The sequence below is a fragment of the Anomaloglossus baeobatrachus genome, chromosome 2, assembly GCF_048569485.1.
Source record: "Anomaloglossus baeobatrachus isolate aAnoBae1 chromosome 2, aAnoBae1.hap1, whole genome shotgun sequence".
Classification (NCBI taxonomy): domain Eukaryota; kingdom Metazoa; phylum Chordata; class Amphibia; order Anura; family Aromobatidae; genus Anomaloglossus; species Anomaloglossus baeobatrachus.
Genome location: NC_134354.1, coordinates 310,191,828 through 310,209,592, shown reverse-complemented (window position 1 = coordinate 310,209,592; position 17,765 = coordinate 310,191,828). Strand labels below are relative to the sequence as shown.

Here is a 17,765-nt window from a genome sequence, read left to right as displayed (position 1 = left end):
AGTATCAGTGTCTGTGAAAGTCAGTGACCTACCACTGCTGTCAAGAAAATTACACCACCTCTCCATTTCTGCTACACAATTTTTAACTGCAAAAAGTGCAGGCAAGTCTTTGGGGCATAGTATCAGTGTCTGTGATACTCAGTGACCTACCACTGCTGTCAAGAAAGCTACACCACCTCTCCATTTCTGCTACACAATTTTTAACTGAAAGTAGTCCAGGCAATTCTTTTGGGCATAGTATCAGTGTCTGTGATAGTCAGTAACCTACCACTGCTGTCAAGAAAATTACACCACCTCTCCATTTCTGCTACACAATGTTTAACTGAAGGTAGTCCAGACAATTCTTTGGAGCATAGTATCAGTGTTTATGATAGTCAGTGACTTACCACTGCTGTCAATAAAGCTACACCACCTCTCCATTTCTGCTACACTATTTTTAACTACAAAAAGTGCAGGCAATTCTTTGGGGCATAGTATCAGTGTCTGTGATGGTCAGTGATCTACCACTGCTGTCAAGAAAGCTACACCACCTCTCCATTTCTGCTACACAATTGTTAACTGCAAAAAGTGCAGGCAATTCTTTGGGACATAGTATCAGCGTCTGTGATAGTCAGTGACCTACCACTGCTGTCAAGAAAGCTACACCGCATCTCTATTTCTGCTAGACAAATTTTAACTGCAGCAAACAGTGTCCAATTTGTTCACAAACAAAATGAGTGGCAAAAGGCCAGATGCTGGTGGAAAAGGGAACAGGCGTGTTGGAAAATGGAAAAAAAAGTTTGTGTCCGTGGGGTAGGTGGTAAAGCAACAGTAACATCTCCTGAAAAAAGACCATCTTCCAGCCAAAGTAAGATGTCTACTACTTTCAGTGGACAATCTGATATGATCCCTTTGTTACGGAAACGACCATTGCTACCAAAAGTAGATGAGGCACAAACACAGCAGATGCTTGAATGGATGTCAAGTGCTCCATCAAGTGGCCTCTCCTCCACCTCAACTTCAACACTCCAAAGACTCCAGTCCTCTGAGTTGTCACCCCAATCGCACTTGCTTTCTACCAGCTCACAAGTCTCCACCCACCCTTCAGAGTATGGGGTAACAGAGATGGTTGAGTCTGCAGAGCTGTTCAGTCACACAATAGCCTGGGAATCAGAGGTCTGTTCCAAAGCTGCAGTGAGTCCAGACAAGGAAGAAATTATCTGCACTGATGCCCAGAAGCTTTGTGAGTCAGATTCAGGCCCAGATGAAGAAGGTTCTGAGCAAAATGTAGACCCTCATTTCCAAACTGTAACTCCTCTTGATGGAGACAATGAGGAACATGCTGATGATGATGAGACTCAGATACGTGATTGGAATGACAACTTAAGTATTCGTTCAGGGCAGGAAGAGGTTGGCTCTGAGGATGAGAGGAGTGCAAACACACAGGGTGATGATGAGGTTTTAGATCCTACTTACTGTCAACCCAGAGTCAGTCAGTCGATGAGGTCAGCAGAGGAGGTGGAGGAGGATGCTAGTGACCAGCAGGTAAGGTTGTGCCTTCCTGGGCAGAGATGGAGTACTGGAAGAACATCAACAACTGTATCCTCAGCCACAACTCTGCCTCTGAGCACAAGTCGGGGTGGCTCTGCAGGTCGCATGGGCTCTAAGCCTTGCCTAGCCTGGTCCTTTTTTGACATCGCAAAGAATCACCCAATTCATGCCATCTGTAAGATTTGTCACCAATGTCTAAGTAGAGGCCAAAAACTCACTAGTTTGAGTACTTCGTCCATGAACCGTCACATGGATATGAAGCATAAGTCGCAGTGGGAAGCTCACTGTGCTACAATGCGGCCTAGCGGGGTGGGCCAACCACTGTCTGCCCCATCAAATGCATCCGCGCGCTCTTCATCCTCTGTGACTGTGGGAACAGCAGTCAAACATGCTTTTGGACGCAGAACTTCCACCTCTTTACCCGTAACAGGCAGTGTGATTGGCAGGTCGTCAGTTGTTTTGGAAGTGGAAACAGCTGCTGGTGTTGAGCTCTCTCAGACATCGAGAGCACCACCTTTGGATGAAGGCAACATTATGTCTGTGCCTGCACTTTCCTCACAGACCAGCAGTTCTCCAGGGACACCCTACTCAACGCCCTCTCAGCACAGCAGCCAGCCCTCGGTCCCTCAGATGTGGGCAAGTAAAAGACTATTTCCTCCTAGCCATGACAAAGCTAAGAGGTTGACTTTCAGTATCTGCAAGCTGTTGGCTACCGAAATGCTGCCTTTCTGCCTGGTGTACACACAGGATTTTCGAGACCTTATGTCCGTCGCAGTGCCCCAGTATCAGATGCCCAGTCACCACTACTTCTCCAAGAAAGGTGTGCCTGTGCTACACCAGCATGTCACACACAACATCACCGCTTCCTTGAGAAACTCTGTGTGTGACAGGGTGCATTTCACCACAGATACTTGGCCCAGTAAGCATGGACAGGGGCGTTACATGTCGATGACTGGGCACTGGGTAACCATGGTGAGAGATGGAGAAGGGTCTGCTGTACAAGTCTTGCCATCCCCACAAGTTGTGCGTCAATCCTTTGTATGTAGAAGTTCCTCAACTGCTTTTGGATCACTCCAGAAGTCTTTCGGCCTGCCGGTTCACCGGCTGAAATGCGATGTGCCGACACACTGGAATTCGACTCTCCACATATTGCAGCGACTGTGGCAGCACCGCAGAGCCCTGGTGCAATATGTTATGACGTATAGCTTGGGCCAACGAGATCCAGAGGTAGGGCAAATCACGCTGCTGGAGTGGTCTCAGATCAAGGACCTATGCACCCTTCTGCACAGTGTCGACATGGCGACGAAGATGTTTAGCGCTGACAATGCCATTATCCGCATGACAATTCCAGTCATTTACATGCTGGAGCACACGCTAAACAGTATTCGGAGTAAGGTAGTGGGACAAGAGGAAGGGGAGGAAGTACAGGAGGATTCATATGCGGAAGGGATACCAAGATCTACAAGGTCCAGACGGTCAGCAGCACCAAGGCGGGAGGCATGGGACTGTCGAGGAGAGGGATTAACAAGGGCGCATGGTAGCAGCCAAACTGTTGAGGAAGGTGCAGGAGCCCAGGAAGAAATTGAGGACGAACTGGCCATGGGCATGGAAGACTCAGCAGATGAGGGAGGCCTTGATCCCATTTCTGTTGTGCGAGGTTGGGGGGAGAGGGCAGAGGAAGGAAGCATGATTCTCACCTCGCTGCCACCAACACAGCAAGGACTTGGTCCTCCTGGATGTGCAAGACACATGAGCGCCTTCTTGCTGCACTACCTACAACATGACCCTCGGATTGTCAGAATTCGAAGTAATGCTGACTACTGGGTTGCAACACTCTATTTCCCAATAAGTTATTAATCTGTCTTCATCTCTACTCTATTGAAGATGAATTTTACCATAATTCGATAGTGCTCTGTTGGGAGGCAGGTAGAAGGAGGAGAAGAGATTGCTATGTGGTGAAAGAGTCATTTTTCTGCAATAAGATATAATAAGATTTGTTACCTTTATTTCTACTATTGTTTTATTGCAGAAAATTGAAACAATATTTACATCTACCGCTAAAGCTAGATATATAATTTTTGCTGGTAAAGTTTATATCATTTATGTTTTGTGTCATAAAACACACCTTCAGGGCGCTGGATACACGTGTGTTGGTTGTCACTTAGGAAAAACCCTTCTCGGCAACGGCATTCATAGCTCCCCATCATGTTGACACATATCTGCTGACAACCTCCATTGCCTTCCATACATTCATCCAAATCTAAATGAAAAGATTATATTAAAATCATATTAAGTATAAACACTATCAGCAGCAAATAAAAAAGGAAAAATTAACCTTACATTTAAAAATAAATCATATTTTGTGAGTAAAATGACAGTTTTTCTGTTAATAAAGCTGTGATCTCTAGGGATAAGTGAACCTGTATAGTAAAATTCAGGGTTTACATTGGACACTGGGTGTCCAGGTCCGAACGCAAACACAGACTTTTAAAAAAAAGTCTGTGTCCGAGTTCGGGTACTGTTTGTATGTTAATAAAGTTTGTTGAAATGCTACAGCCAATCAACAAGCTTTAGTGAATGCGAAATGCTGCTGTGGACAATAAAGACAAAAAAAGATGATCTAAACCTACAAAGAAATGAAATTTCTTAAGAGGAATGGTCCAATGTGGAACATAAAACCTAACTATTGTGATACCCTATTAACATACAGTATGAATATAAATCAGTGCCAGGGATACACAAACCAAAGAAGGACCAGAGAAAAATAATTGTCAAATACAAAATACAGTTTTATTGATACAAAAGGTGAAATAAGTGCACAGTGGTAGCAAAGAAAGAGTGGAACACACTTTGCCCAGATAAACACAAAGTACCAAAGATGGCCTCAAGATGGCAGTATAATCTGCTGTAAAGGTATAAATATACAGACAATAGTGGCTGCAGAAGAGAGGGTGCTATAGCTGTTACACAAAATATCTTAATCACCCTAAAGTGCTTCCTCCATTGGCAACCAGAATAAAATAAATAACACAATACCTTGAGTCATAATAAAGTCAGCAGGAAAAGGATGAGGCAGACCAGGCACAGGGCAAGACCTCGAAGCGCGTTTCACCGAATGGCTTCATCAGGAGGTACTTTGTATTTATCTGTGCAAAGTGTGTTCCACTCATTCTTTGCCACCACTGTGCACTTGTTTCACCTTTTGTAGCAATAAAACTGTATTTTGTATTTGACAATTATTTTTCTCTAGTCCTTCTTTCATTTGTGTATGACTCGCCCCAGGGCTGTGGGATACTCGGTCCCGGGCCTTATATTTATGGGGACAGTTAACTGGGTGGCCGTTGCCCGGTTCCCTTACTCTGGGGGTTGCTTGAGAGGGGCTATGTACAGGGGAATGATAATAAAGTTTTTGTCGTGATGCCACTTGCAGGTTGCAGCTAGGTAGATGGAGCCACTGCTGCACAGTCGCTCACCGCTGGGGCTGATGTTAATGGCAGCCTGGATGTTGGGCCCTCCACAAGTTGGTCCGGGCCCCAGGTGGTAGGTGATGGAGTTAGCCATGGAAAGAAGGTAGGCCACACAAGGGGTTGCAGTGTAACTGGTTTCTTTACTCACAACGTTGTTATGGCTGGCAACCTGAAGAAGGCTGGTCCTCAAAACTGGACCCCTTAGTCCCAGTGCCGGTGTGGTAACCTGGTGGCTTCTTTCCCCTGCACCTGTCTCTGGTTGGTGGGTCCCCATGGCTTGAAGCGTCTGGGGGTCCTTTCCTAGTAGTCTTTCAGTCTTTAATCCATACGGCGGGCAGTTTGAACCCTGTAGGGTTGGTGCTCTGTTCTGGTACCTGGTTCTCCAGTCACTGCTGGTGCCCCAGACTTTACAATCGGTGAGGTCCTGGCTAGTCCCCTCACCGTACAAATTTTACCAGGTCTGCCTGGAGCATTTGTCTGACCTAGGGCTCTGTACCCTGTTGTTGCTATGGTTCCGAGAGTACTCCACCGTACTCCTTCAGCAACCACATGCCTGCGCCTGACAGGTCACTGTTACGTCCGTCTCCTTTCACTTCCACTTACTGACTGTTTGGCCCCCTCCTCCCTGGTTGTCTAGTGGACTGGATCGGCTCCACCCCATGGTGACCATCCATTGGGTCCAACCCTAGTCTGTCACCAGTCCTTGGGGAAGGGAAAAATAAGGATTATACATGTGTTTTGGTGTTACCGGCACTGGTCTTCTGGGTCCCTGGCGGTAGGCCCTGCATCTTTGACAGGATGCAGTACCTTGTAGCTCCTGATGGCTTCAGGAGTGCTACATGTATCCCTGGCACTGATTTATTTTCATATGTTAATAGGGTATCACAATATTTACGTTTTAGAAAAAAAAAATTACGTTTGGTTCTATTTTGGAGGTAAAACAGACAAAGCGCCATGGAATAAATGGCGCTATAATAATAAATAATAATAATAATAACTGGGGGCTGCAATCCTCAGCTGTCAGCTTTACATTGGCTGGTTAGCAAAAAAATAAAGAGAATCACTCGCTGTTTCATTTTAATCATTTAAAAAAATAATTAGACTCTGGGCTTGCATGTCATAACAATGTCAAATGAGCCCCGACAACGCAAGTTCCAACATCGGTGGAATCATGCCAGTAGTGGGGGTAAGAATTTGGGTTTTATTGTTATGGGTGCGCATATGGGGAATGAGAAGGAGTGGTCCAAGTAGTGGACAACCTATTTAATATAAATGTGGTAATGTTTCTGTCAACTGCAGCCTACTAGCAAACTTATAACAGTTTCTCTTCTCTGTAAAAGTAAAAATACAGGCAGAATAAAAATACAGGTTTCATTTCCCTAGAGGTCCCCCTCAAAAGCAGACCACATGAGTTCACTCCCTGACCAGCTCTTGGCTTCCTCTATTCCAGTCAATAAAATTAGATTAGTGGGCTTTGTGAAAAGAAAGGTAGTTTTAAGACTTGGATAACAATACAAAGCAAAACTAACCTTATAATGTGAAACAGGAAAATACCATCTGAAAAACCTCAATGTTAATGCAATAAAGCAATAAAAAGGTTAACAAGATCTGTATCACTAAAATATTCAGGGCAATCCACAAATCTTTCATTGAATGTTGCTGTTTATTTGTAGGAGGGAAGATTGAAACAAAATTAATGATGGTAAGAAAAGAAATGAAAGTGTGTTTTTTTTCTGCTAAATATCCCAACTGAAGGATTAGCGTGACATGCTATAATGGCACAACTGTTTCTAACTTCAGCAGTAAGAATCCAAAACAGCAAAGCTACTGACATATAATTTCAAAATAAATGGATGTAATGGTAATAATTAATGTTATGACAGTAAATAGCATTTTATGCTTATGTCAGTAATTGCTTTTGCTTGCATTAAAGTTAAACAGCTTTCCATATGACAAAAACATTTACATTGTTAAAAATATTCTTAATGACAAAATCCATTTAGCATAGCTATATACCAAGTATTTATGGAATCATGGATTTTCCATCACAAGGTAACATTGTTGCAAGCATTCCTGCTCCCTTATAAAAGGCAACTTGTTCATTAAAAGGTCTAGTATATTCCTAGAATTCTGGTGCAAAATGGTTTGAAATGTCGCAAAATCTTGCAACTCTTGGTGTTTTTATGCCAGTGCTGCTGCTAGCTCCAACAACTATATGAACAGTGGGTGAAACTTAACAGGGAGGGGGCATGGCCAACTGTAGACAACATAGTCATGATAATTTATGCCACAAAAGCAGCTGACTGGAATGTATTTCTTACAATGATGCACAGCAGCTGAAAGATGTGTCAAATTCCTAAGAAGGCCATGCCAGTTTTAATAAGTCCGGTCATTAATTTCCATTAAAATGGCCCAAAAAAATGTGAAATAATATTAACATTCTGAATAATTATACGGTGCTATGTGTAGTGTTCTGGTAACTGGGGAAATGTGGTAAAAATTATTATTGAATGGTCATTGATTTTAATAGTAGAGTTTGACATTGCTGTTGACTACATGATCTCATGTACAGTATATCACAAAAGGGAGTACACCCCCACATTTTTGTAAATTTTTTATTCTATCTTTTCATGGGACAACACTAACGATATGACACTTTGCTACTTTGCTACAATGTAAAGTAGTCAGTAAACAGCTTGTAAAACAGCATAAATAAGGTGTCCTCTAAATAACTCAACAGACAGCCATTAATGTCTAAACTGTGGGCAATAAAAATGAGTTCACCTCCAAAGGTGGTGTCACACATAGCGACAACGACAGCGATGTCGCTGTTACGTCACCATTTTCTGTGACGTAGCAGCGACTTCCCGTCGCTGTTTGTGACGTCCAGCAACGACCCGGCCCCTGCTGTGAGGCCGCCAGTCGTTGCTGAATGTCCTGCTTCATTTTTTGCTTGTTGCTCTCCCGCTGTGAAGCACATATCGCTGTGTGTGACAGCGAGAGAGCGACGAACTGAAGCGAGCAGGGAGCAGGGAGCCGGCGTCTGGCAGCCTGCGGTAAGCTGTAACCACGGTAAACATCGGGTAACCAAGAAGCCCTTTCCTTGGTTACCCGATATTTACTTTAGTTACAGCGTCCGCCGCTCTCACGCTGCCTGTGCTGCCGGCTCCCTGCTCCCTGTACATAGCCAAAGTACACATCGGGTAAATAAACAAGGGTTTGCTTATTAACCCGATGTGTACTGTGGCTATGAGTACAGGGAAAAATATCAAAGAATCCAGCACTCAAAGCATGAAATGAAATTATTTTTGTCAAGAACGCAATTGTTGTGTTAATTTTTATAAATTTTCGGTCTTCCGACCTTCATCAGATAACACAATAACAGAAGAAATACAGAAAAAAACTTTAAGTAGATACAGACATATGTATAATGACATAATACAATCATGGTATCAAAGAAAGGCAGAAAAATTCCATCAATTAGCAATGAAACAATGACCATAAAAATGACATACAAAATGTAAAAAAAACATAGAAAAAGTGCAAAAAAGGACAAAATAAATGATCTGTCAGTTGAGCCACTTCACTAACAGATACAATGTCCTCCTAAGAATAAGGGGAGGAAATATAAGATATAAATAGATACTGAGAAAACAGAAAAAAGGAACCAAATACTGTGCCATGCTGAATCAACAAAAAATTGCATGGTAAGAGAACATATAATAAACTGATTCTCCAATAAAACTGATATACAATGCTGTGCAATAACACTCACCAAACAAAGGCTCTTAGTACAACGTGTGCAAATGCCTGGAAAAAAGGGAAAGCTGCCCGTCCGGGTCTGCAAGGTGTGTGCTCTGACAGCCCAGTGATCAGGTTTAAATAGACCGCTTAATTAGCCCATTACTCATAGGGGAACGTCACTTCCGGTCCGCGAGTCGGAAGTGACGATCCTGATTGGCAACATGTAAAGTCGGTTGGTTGGCAAACGTGCGCATGTGCAAACTGCCTAAACCGCTGATCCTCAAGAAATTAAGTCCTATCAGCTGGACGGGGATGGCAAATAAACAAACGGGCTGAATCGCATACAAACACATGCCCTGGACTATGCTATGACAAACAGCGTCTTAATTAAGTAATTACTATGACATAAAGATCAAAACATCACTGTCCATTACCATAATGGAAAGTGATGTACCAACTTATTTGAGTGAAGATACATTTAGTCAAATATGGAGAGTAACGCTACTACTCAATATAGAAATGAATCAAAAGATGTATAAGGGAAATATAGAAGTATATACCACAGAAAAAAATGAAATACAGAATAATAAAAAATGAGTAACAAAAAGAGGACTCAGGGAATGGTGCATATGATTAGAGTCAAAGAATGATTATGTTAATAATACGGATGAACGTTATTAGCATCAGATTTTAAACCTTAGACCAAAAGGGGGGTGGGAAGGGGGGAAAGGAGGGAAGGGGGGAGTGGGAAAGGGAGAAGGGAGGGGGAAAGGGGGCTTATTTTGTCCTTTTTTTTTCCCTTTTTCTATGTTTTTTTGACATCTTGTATGTCATTTTTATGGTCAATGTTTCATTGCAAATTGATGGAATTTTTCAGCCTTTCTTTGATACCATGATTGGATTATGTCATTATACATTATACATTATGTCTGTATCTACTTAAAGTTTTTTTCTGTATTTCTTCTGTTATAGTGTTATCTGATGAAGGTCGGAAGACCGAAAATATTTAAAAATTAACACAACAATTGTGTTCTTGACAAAAATTAAAAGAATAAAAAATAATTTCATTTCATGCTTTGAGTGCTGGATTCTTTGATGTTTTTTGATAAGGGGTGGGACCCTATCCAAGCACCAGCGTATAAGGAGTGCCACATTTCTATATTTTTATATAGTTGCACCATTAGTGTGAGCACCCTTATTTTTTCTAAGAATATGACAAGTGAAGCTTTCTCTTACACTGCTGATGAAACGGCAGAGATTGTGAGCCGCATCACATTACAGAGTGATTTTTTGCACATCCCGGCCCAAGAACTTAGAACCCGGGACTATCAAAAGGAATCTAGAAAATTGCAAAACTTGGAATTCCACTGTGCCACTATTGCTGAATATGTACATGTTCAAAGAATTCCAAGAGGATTACGGGTTGGTGTAAGACCGACCATCTTCACTGACAATCAAGATTTTTGTAATCATTTTGAACAGATTCTCAATAAATGTTCTTTCGATTTAATGACTGTAACTTTGGATTACTTAAATCAAGCTATTATCTCCAAACGTGAAGAGATTAATGTGATTGAACAACAATTGAGCTCCACCTCCTCGGCTGAAGATTTGGCGAAAATTAAACATCAAATCACACGGGATTTACAAAATCATAGAATTGAGAGTCAGAAAATTAAAAGGGAGAAGTTCCTAAGGGATACCGAAGATTATAAAAATAACAGTCTATCGGTGGCGCAACACATCCTCCCGAGTGTTTCCAAGACGGTTTCAATATTCCTCTAGTGATAACTCGGCTTCAGAATCGGAATTTTCTTATACCAGATGACCAAAACCTCTTTTTTTAGGTCAAAGAAATCGCAGAGGCCAAAGAGGAAACCAAGGCGGGGGGGAAAGTGCCACCGACTCAACAATATCCACGATAGTAACCAGATCCCAGGTACGACGGACACTATTGTAGTTAACATTTCCTCTAAGAATTTGTTACCAGATCAAATTAATCTTCTTCAGAAAGGTTTATCATATTGTCCATCCTATAAATTTAACACCTTTCAGTTACAAATGGACTTATTAAGATTTTATCGAAATCTCCGTATTAAGGCACATTTTTCTTCAACACCTGTTACAGGTTTGAGACCGTTGATACAGCCCATTCCTATCACTCCTATCAGTATCAAAGATTTGGGCCTTAAAACCAAGAGCACGGTCATGCCTCCCAAGAATAACCCTCCGGTAGAGACATTCATAGGTTTACTAGAGAATGATATTGCCTCATTCTGCAAAGATCTATCTAATAAATCATTATATTGTCCTTCCAACTTCTCCAATAATGATAAAGTAGCTTTGACATCTCTTATGGAGGACAAGGAAATTATCATAAAACAAGCCGATAAGGGCGGAGCCCTGGTTGTTATGGACAGATCAATGTACGTACAAGAAATACAGAGACAGTTGGGGGACACTAATGTTTATGGGATATTGTCACGTAATCCAACCAGTAGGATACGGGGGAGGATTAGATCGGTTTCCAGCTAGTATCTACAAAAGGGAGTTATTGATCAGAATACATTTGATTTTTTACAAAAACAGAATCCTATTATCCCTGTTTTTTATGTGCTCCCCAAAATCCATAAGACATTGGTAAAGCCCCCTGGTAGACCGATAGTGGCTGGCACAGATTCTATCCTCTCCCCTTTGGCCATTCTACTTGAAAAGATCATTAAAGACAAAGACAGGGGACCGCAATGGGGTCTAATGTGGCGCCCCCATATGCAAATACATATATGTCTCATTTTGAAGATAGATTCATATAGTCACATAAGGGATCCCAAGAGCATTGTATTTGTTCGAAGAGATTTATCGACGACGTTTTTTGCATATGGGGGGGCCCGTTGGACTCCGTTATGGAATTTCATGATCATATTAACAGTATTTGGCCTGAACTCCAATGTGTTATACATCATGATTTACATCATATTAATTTCCTAGATGTTACAATCACGAAATTGGATGATGGGCACTTACAAACCGATCTGTATACAAAGTCTACTGACAGGAACAACTTACTCTCATATGACAGTTGCCATCCCAAAGCCATGAGAAATTCCATACCCAAGTCTCAATTTCTTAGGATACATAGGATTGTCAATCAACAGGAGACCAAAAATATCAGATTACAGGAAATGAGAACTAAGTTTCTGGCTAGGGGGTATCCGAAGGAGGTTTTGAATAGTGCTAGTGTCATGATTGACTCCTGGCTCAGCTGGAGCTGAGCCTTTTTTTTAGTTTCACTTCTGATGCAAGTCACGTTAGGGGTTAATCCTTTCTGCCTCGTTCTGGAGGTCAGGCTGCTTTATTAGGGCACTGTTTCTCTTGGACTTCACCAGTGATACTTCTGGCTCTGCTGTGTTCTGCTCTTGAGTGACCTGTTGTCTGCCCTGCCCCCTCCTGACCTCCGTGTTCACATGACCTGTTAACCTCCTCTGTTGTCTGTTTCCATCAGTGTCTCTCCCGCTGTCTCCCTGTTCGTTCCTTATCTGTTTACCTTTATTCTGTCTTGTCTTCCCACTCCCCCTCGCTTCTAGGCTCTGATTTCCCAGCTACTGACTATTTGCTTCCCTCTGACTACGTTTAGACTTTGCCCTTGTGTACTTACAAGACCTCATGTTGTGACATGGCTTTCTGACGATTCTACTGCCATCTGGTGGGCTTGACTAGTATTACCTCTGCTAGGGAATTCCCTGCTCATATGTTTCCTCCACTTTTATGCCCCCTAGTGGTTTACCAGCTAACTACCTTCTCAGATAGTTTCAGGAATCCTCTCAGTCCCACATTACTGCGCTGTACTGCTATTGTACATCTTAGAGTACAGTGTGACAGCTAGTATCAGTACTGAATCTTCAGCTCATAAGACTAAAAATAAACGTCTAGCCTTTGTACATACTTACGATCCTTTTTCCTATAAAATTCATATGTTTATCAGAAGCCATTGGAACATCTTACATAAAGGGTACCCGGAGGTAGAAGAATTTAAATCACCTTTTCTTCCTTGTTTTAGACGTCCGTCTAATCTTAGTAACAAATTAGTGAGGGCTGATATGGGCACCAGTTCGACTGGACCCATCCAAACCCACTTACTTACTCAGAGACGAGGTACATTCCCATGTTTAAGTTGTCCACAGTGTAGTAATGTTTTAAAAGGTGAAAAGGTTTTGCCTCCCTATAGCGGTCGGGCTTACCCCATTAGAGGTTTCTTTACTTGTGAAACATCTTTTGTGGTGTACGTTATTAAATGCCCCTGTGGCCTACTATATGTAGGTGAGACAACTCAGGCTGTTAAAGAACGTATATCACAACATAAATCTACCATTCGGTGTGAAAGATTAATGTTACTACTCCCATACCATTTTCACAAATAGGGACATAGTGTCAGTCAATTACGTTTCCAAGTTTTGGAACAGGTCTTACAACATAGAAGAGGAGGTGATAGAGTTAAAACCCTAAAACAAAGGGAAGCATATTGGATTTTTACTCTTCAAACTCTGGAGCCCAAGAACCTTAATCGAGATTCCCCCCCCCCGCCCCTCCTCCCCACTCCCTTCTCCCTTTCCCACTCCCCCTTCCCTCCTTTCCCCCCTCTTCCCTCCTCCCCCCCTCCCTCCACCTCCCACTTTCCCCCCCTTTTGGTCTAAGGTTTAAAATCTGATGCTAGTAACTTTCATCCGTATTATTAACATAATCATTCTTTGACTCTAATCATATGCACCATTCCCTGAGTCCTCTTTTTGTTACTCATTTTTTATTATTCTGTATTTCATTTTTTTCTGTGGTATATACTTCTATATTTCCCTTATACATCTTTTGATTCATTTCTATATTGAGTAGTAGCGTTACTCTCCATATTTGACTAAATGTATCTTCACTCAAATAAGTTGGTACATCACTTTCCATTATGGTAATGGACAGTGATGTTTTGATCTTTATGTCATAGCAATTACTTAATTAAGTTGCTGTTTGTTATAGAATAGTCCAGGGCATGTGTTTGTATGCGATTCAGCCCGTTTGTTTATTTGCCATCCCCGTCCAGCTGATAGGACTTAATTTCTTGAGGATCAGCGGTTTAGGCAGTTTGCGCATGCGCACGTTTGGCAACCAACCGACTTTACATGTTACCAATCAGGATCGTCACTTCCGACTCGCGGACCGGAAGTGACGTTCCCCTATGAGTAATGGGCTAATTAAGCGGTCTATTTAAACCTGATCACTGGGCTGTCAGAGCACACACCTTGCAGACCCGGACGGGCAGCTTTCCCTTTTTTCCAGGCATTTGCACACGTTGTACTAAGAGCCTTTGTTTGGTGAGTGTTATTGCACAGCATTGTATATCAGTTTTATTGGAGAATCAGTTTATTATATGTTCTCTTACCATGCAATTTTTTGGTGATTCAGCATGGCACAGTATTTGGTTCCTTTTTTCTGTTTTCTCAGTATCTATTTATATCTTATATTTCCTCCCCTTATTCTTAGGAGGACATTGTATCTGTTAGTGAAGTGGTCAACTGACAATCATTTATTTTGTCCTTTTTTTCCCTTTTTCTGTGTTTTTTTGACATTTTGTATGTCATTTTTATGGTCATTGTTTCATTGCTAATTGATGGACATTTTCTGCCTTTCTTTGATACCATGATTAGAGATGAGCGAACCGGTCCCGGTTCGGCTCGAGGCGGTTCGCCGAACGGGGGGTCTGGCTCGAGTTCGGCTCGTCGAACGTTCGACGAACCGAACTCGAGCCCATAGGAAACAATGGCAGGCAATCACAAACACAGTAAAACACCTAGAAAACACCCTGAAAGGTGTCCAAAAGGTGACAAACAACTCACAACATAACACAAACACATGGGAAAGTGACAAGGACATATACTCATGTGAAAACAAAACAGCTGGACAAGGAAAAAGAGGGAGACACACAGATATATGAGTATATGCAAAGAAACATCGATTCCATTATTGTGCAACTTGAGCCCTGCTCATTTTAGGCTTCCAATCTGGATAAATTGCCTGAGCTCGCCACGTACGCCTTGAGGATCTTGTCGTGTCCTGCAGCCAGCGTTCTCTCGGAACCTGTCTTCAGTGCTGCTGGGGGTCTGCTGGCAGATAAGCACACGTGTCTGTCCACTGACAATGTGGACCTGGCTCTCAGAGGACTTTTCTTCCCCTGGGTCAGCCAGGGGAGGCGAAAGGCACGCGTATTTTTGAGAGTGCTTCATGCAAAGCATCTTTTTCTTTGTCAAAAGGGGGGCTCAACCGATGCCAGTCAAGTGGGGTGTGTGTGGCCCAGTTAGTGGCAACGAGGGAGACTGTGGTTGGAGTCCCCTCGCTGTGTCTCTAAAAGAACCAAGATGAACAAGTCATGGCTCTCAGAGGACTTTTCTTCCCCTGGGTCAGCCAGGGGACGGGAAAGGCACGCGTATTTTTGAGAGTGCTTCATGCAAAGCATCTTTTTCTTTTTCAAAAGGGGGCTCAACCGATGCCAGTCAAGTGGGGTGTGTGTGGCCCAGTTAGTGGCAACGAGGGAGACTGTGGTTGGAGTCCCCTCGCTGTGTCTCTAAAAGAACCAAGATGAACAAGTCATGGCTCTCAGAGGACTTTTCTTCCCCTGGGTCAGCCAGGGGACGGGAAAGGCACGCGTATTTTTGAGAGTGCTTCATGCAAAGCATCTTTTTCTTTGTCAAAAGGGGGGGTCAACCGATGCCAGTCAAGTGGGGTGTGTGTGGCCCAGTTAGTGGCAACGAGGGAGACTGTGGTTGGAGTCCCCTCGCTGTGTCTCTAAAAGAACCAAGATGAACAAGTCATGGCTCTCAGAGGACTTTTCTTCCCCTGGGTCAGCCAGGGGACGGGAAAGGCACGCGTATTTTTGAGAGTGCTTCATGCAAAGCATCTTTTTCTTTGTCAAAAGGGGGGGTCAACCGATGCCAGTCAAGTGGGGTGTGTGTGGCCCAGTTAGTGGCAACGAGGGAGACTGTGGTTGGAGTCCCCTCGCTGTGTCTCTAAAAGAACCAAGATGAACAAGTCATGGCTCTCAGAGGACTTTTCTTCCCCTGGGTCAGCCAGGGGACGGGAAAGGCACGCGTATTTTTGAGAGTGCTTCATGAAAAGCATCTTTTTCTTTGTCAAAAGGGGGGGTCAACCGATGCCAGTCAAGTGGGGTGTGTGTGGCCCAGTTAGTGGCAACGAGGGAGACTGTGGTTGGAGTCCCCTCGCTGTGTCTCTAAAAGAACCAAGATGAACAAGTCATGGCTCTCAGAGGACTTTTCTTCCCCTGGGTCAGCCAGGGGACGGGAAAGGCACGCGTATTTTTGAGAGTGCTTCATGCAAAGCATCTTTTTCTTTGTCAAAAGGGGGGCTCAACCGATGCCAGTCAAGTGGGGTGTGTGTGGCCCAGTTAGTGGCAACGAGGGAGACTGTGGTTGGAGTCCCCTCGCTGTGTCTCTAAAAGAACCAAGATGAACAAGTCATGGCTCTCAGAGGACTTTTCTTCCCCTGGGTCAGCCAGGGGACGGGAAAGGCACGCGTATTTTTGAGAGTGCTTCATGCAAAGCATCTTTTTCTTTTTCAAAAGGGGGCTCAACCGATGCCAGTCAAGTGGGGTGTGTGTGGCCCAGTTAGTGGCAACGAGGGAGACTGTGGTTGGAGTCCCCTCGCTGTGTCTCTAAAAGAACCAAGATGAACAAGTCATGGCTCTCAGAGGACTTTTCTTCCCCTGGGTCAGCCAGGGGACGGGAAAGGCACGCGTATTTTTGAGAGTGCTTCATGCAAAGCATCTTTTTCTTTGTCAAAAGGGGGGGTCAACCGATGCCAGTCAAGTGGGGTGTGTGTGGCCCAGTTAGTGGCAACGAGGGAGACTGTGGTTGGAGTCCCCTCGCTGTGTCTCTAAAAGAACCAAGATGAACAAGTCATGGCTCTCAGAGGACTTTTCTTCCCCTGGGTCAGCCAGGGGACGGGAAAGGCACGCGTATTTTTGAGAGTGCTTCATGAAAAGCATCTTTTTCTTTGTCAAAAGGGGGGGTCAACCGATGCCAGTCAAGTGGGGTGTGTGTGGCCCAGTTAGTGGCAACGAGGGAGACTGTGGTTGGAGTCCCCTCGCTGTGTCTCTAAAAGAACCAAGATGAACAAGTCATGGCTCTCAGAGGACTTTTCTTCCCCTGGGTCAGCCAGGGGACGGGAAAGGCACGCGTATTTTTGAGAGTGCTTCATGCAAAGCATCTTTTTCTTTTTCAAAAGGGGGCTCAACCGATGCCAGTCAAGTGGGGTGTGTGTGGCCCAGTTAGTGGCAACGAGGGAGACTGTGGTTGGAGTCCCCTCGCTGTGTCTCTAAAAGAACCAAGATGAACAAGTCATGGCTCTCAGAGGACTTTTCTTCCCCTGGGTCAGCCAGGGGACGGGAAAGGCACGCGTATTTTTGAGAGTGCTTCATGCAAAGCATCTTTTTCTTTTTCAAAAGGGGGCTCAACCGATGCCAGTCAAGTGGGGTGTGTGTGGCCCAGTTAGTGGCAACGAGGGAGACTGTGGTTGGAGTCCCCTCGCTGTGTTTTACATGCTTTTAGAAGGGCATGAAATGGCTTGGAGGTTGACTTTCATCATATGCAAACTGTTGGCTACCAAAATGCTGCCTTTCCAACAACTGTGGTTATAGGCAATGAGGAACATACTGATGAAGATGAGACGCAGATACCCGATTGGGATGACAACTTAAATATTCGGTCAGGGCAAGAAGAAACTCGGTCTGAGGGGTAGGGGAGTGCAAACACAACAATTGATGATTAAGTTCTAGATCACACCTACTGTCAACCCACAGTCAGACACTCGAGGAGGTCAACAGAGGCGGTGGAGGAGGATGCAACCGACGTCGAAGTAACCTGGCGCCTTCCTGGACACAGTCGGAGCACTGGTAGCACGTCTACAACTGCATCCTCAGCCACCACTCTGCCTCTGAGCATTATTCGGGGTGGATCAACAGGTCGCATG

At 43.7% G+C, this 17,765-nt stretch overlaps 1 protein-coding gene across 3 annotated transcripts in view; it reads right to left on the bottom strand.

Annotated features, from left to right (window-relative positions):
- Positions 1-17,765, bottom strand: part of SCUBE3 (signal peptide, CUB domain and EGF like domain containing 3) — a 1,252,506-nt gene that overhangs the window by 1,099,547 nt on the left and 135,194 nt on the right. For all 3 annotated transcript variants that reach the window (XM_075335886.1, XM_075335887.1, XM_075335888.1), the window contains exon 4: positions 3,656-3,790. In XM_075335886.1, coding sequence (XP_075192001.1) covers positions 3,656-3,790 — 135 coding nt within the window. The remainder of the gene's footprint in view (positions 1-3,655; positions 3,791-17,765) is intronic.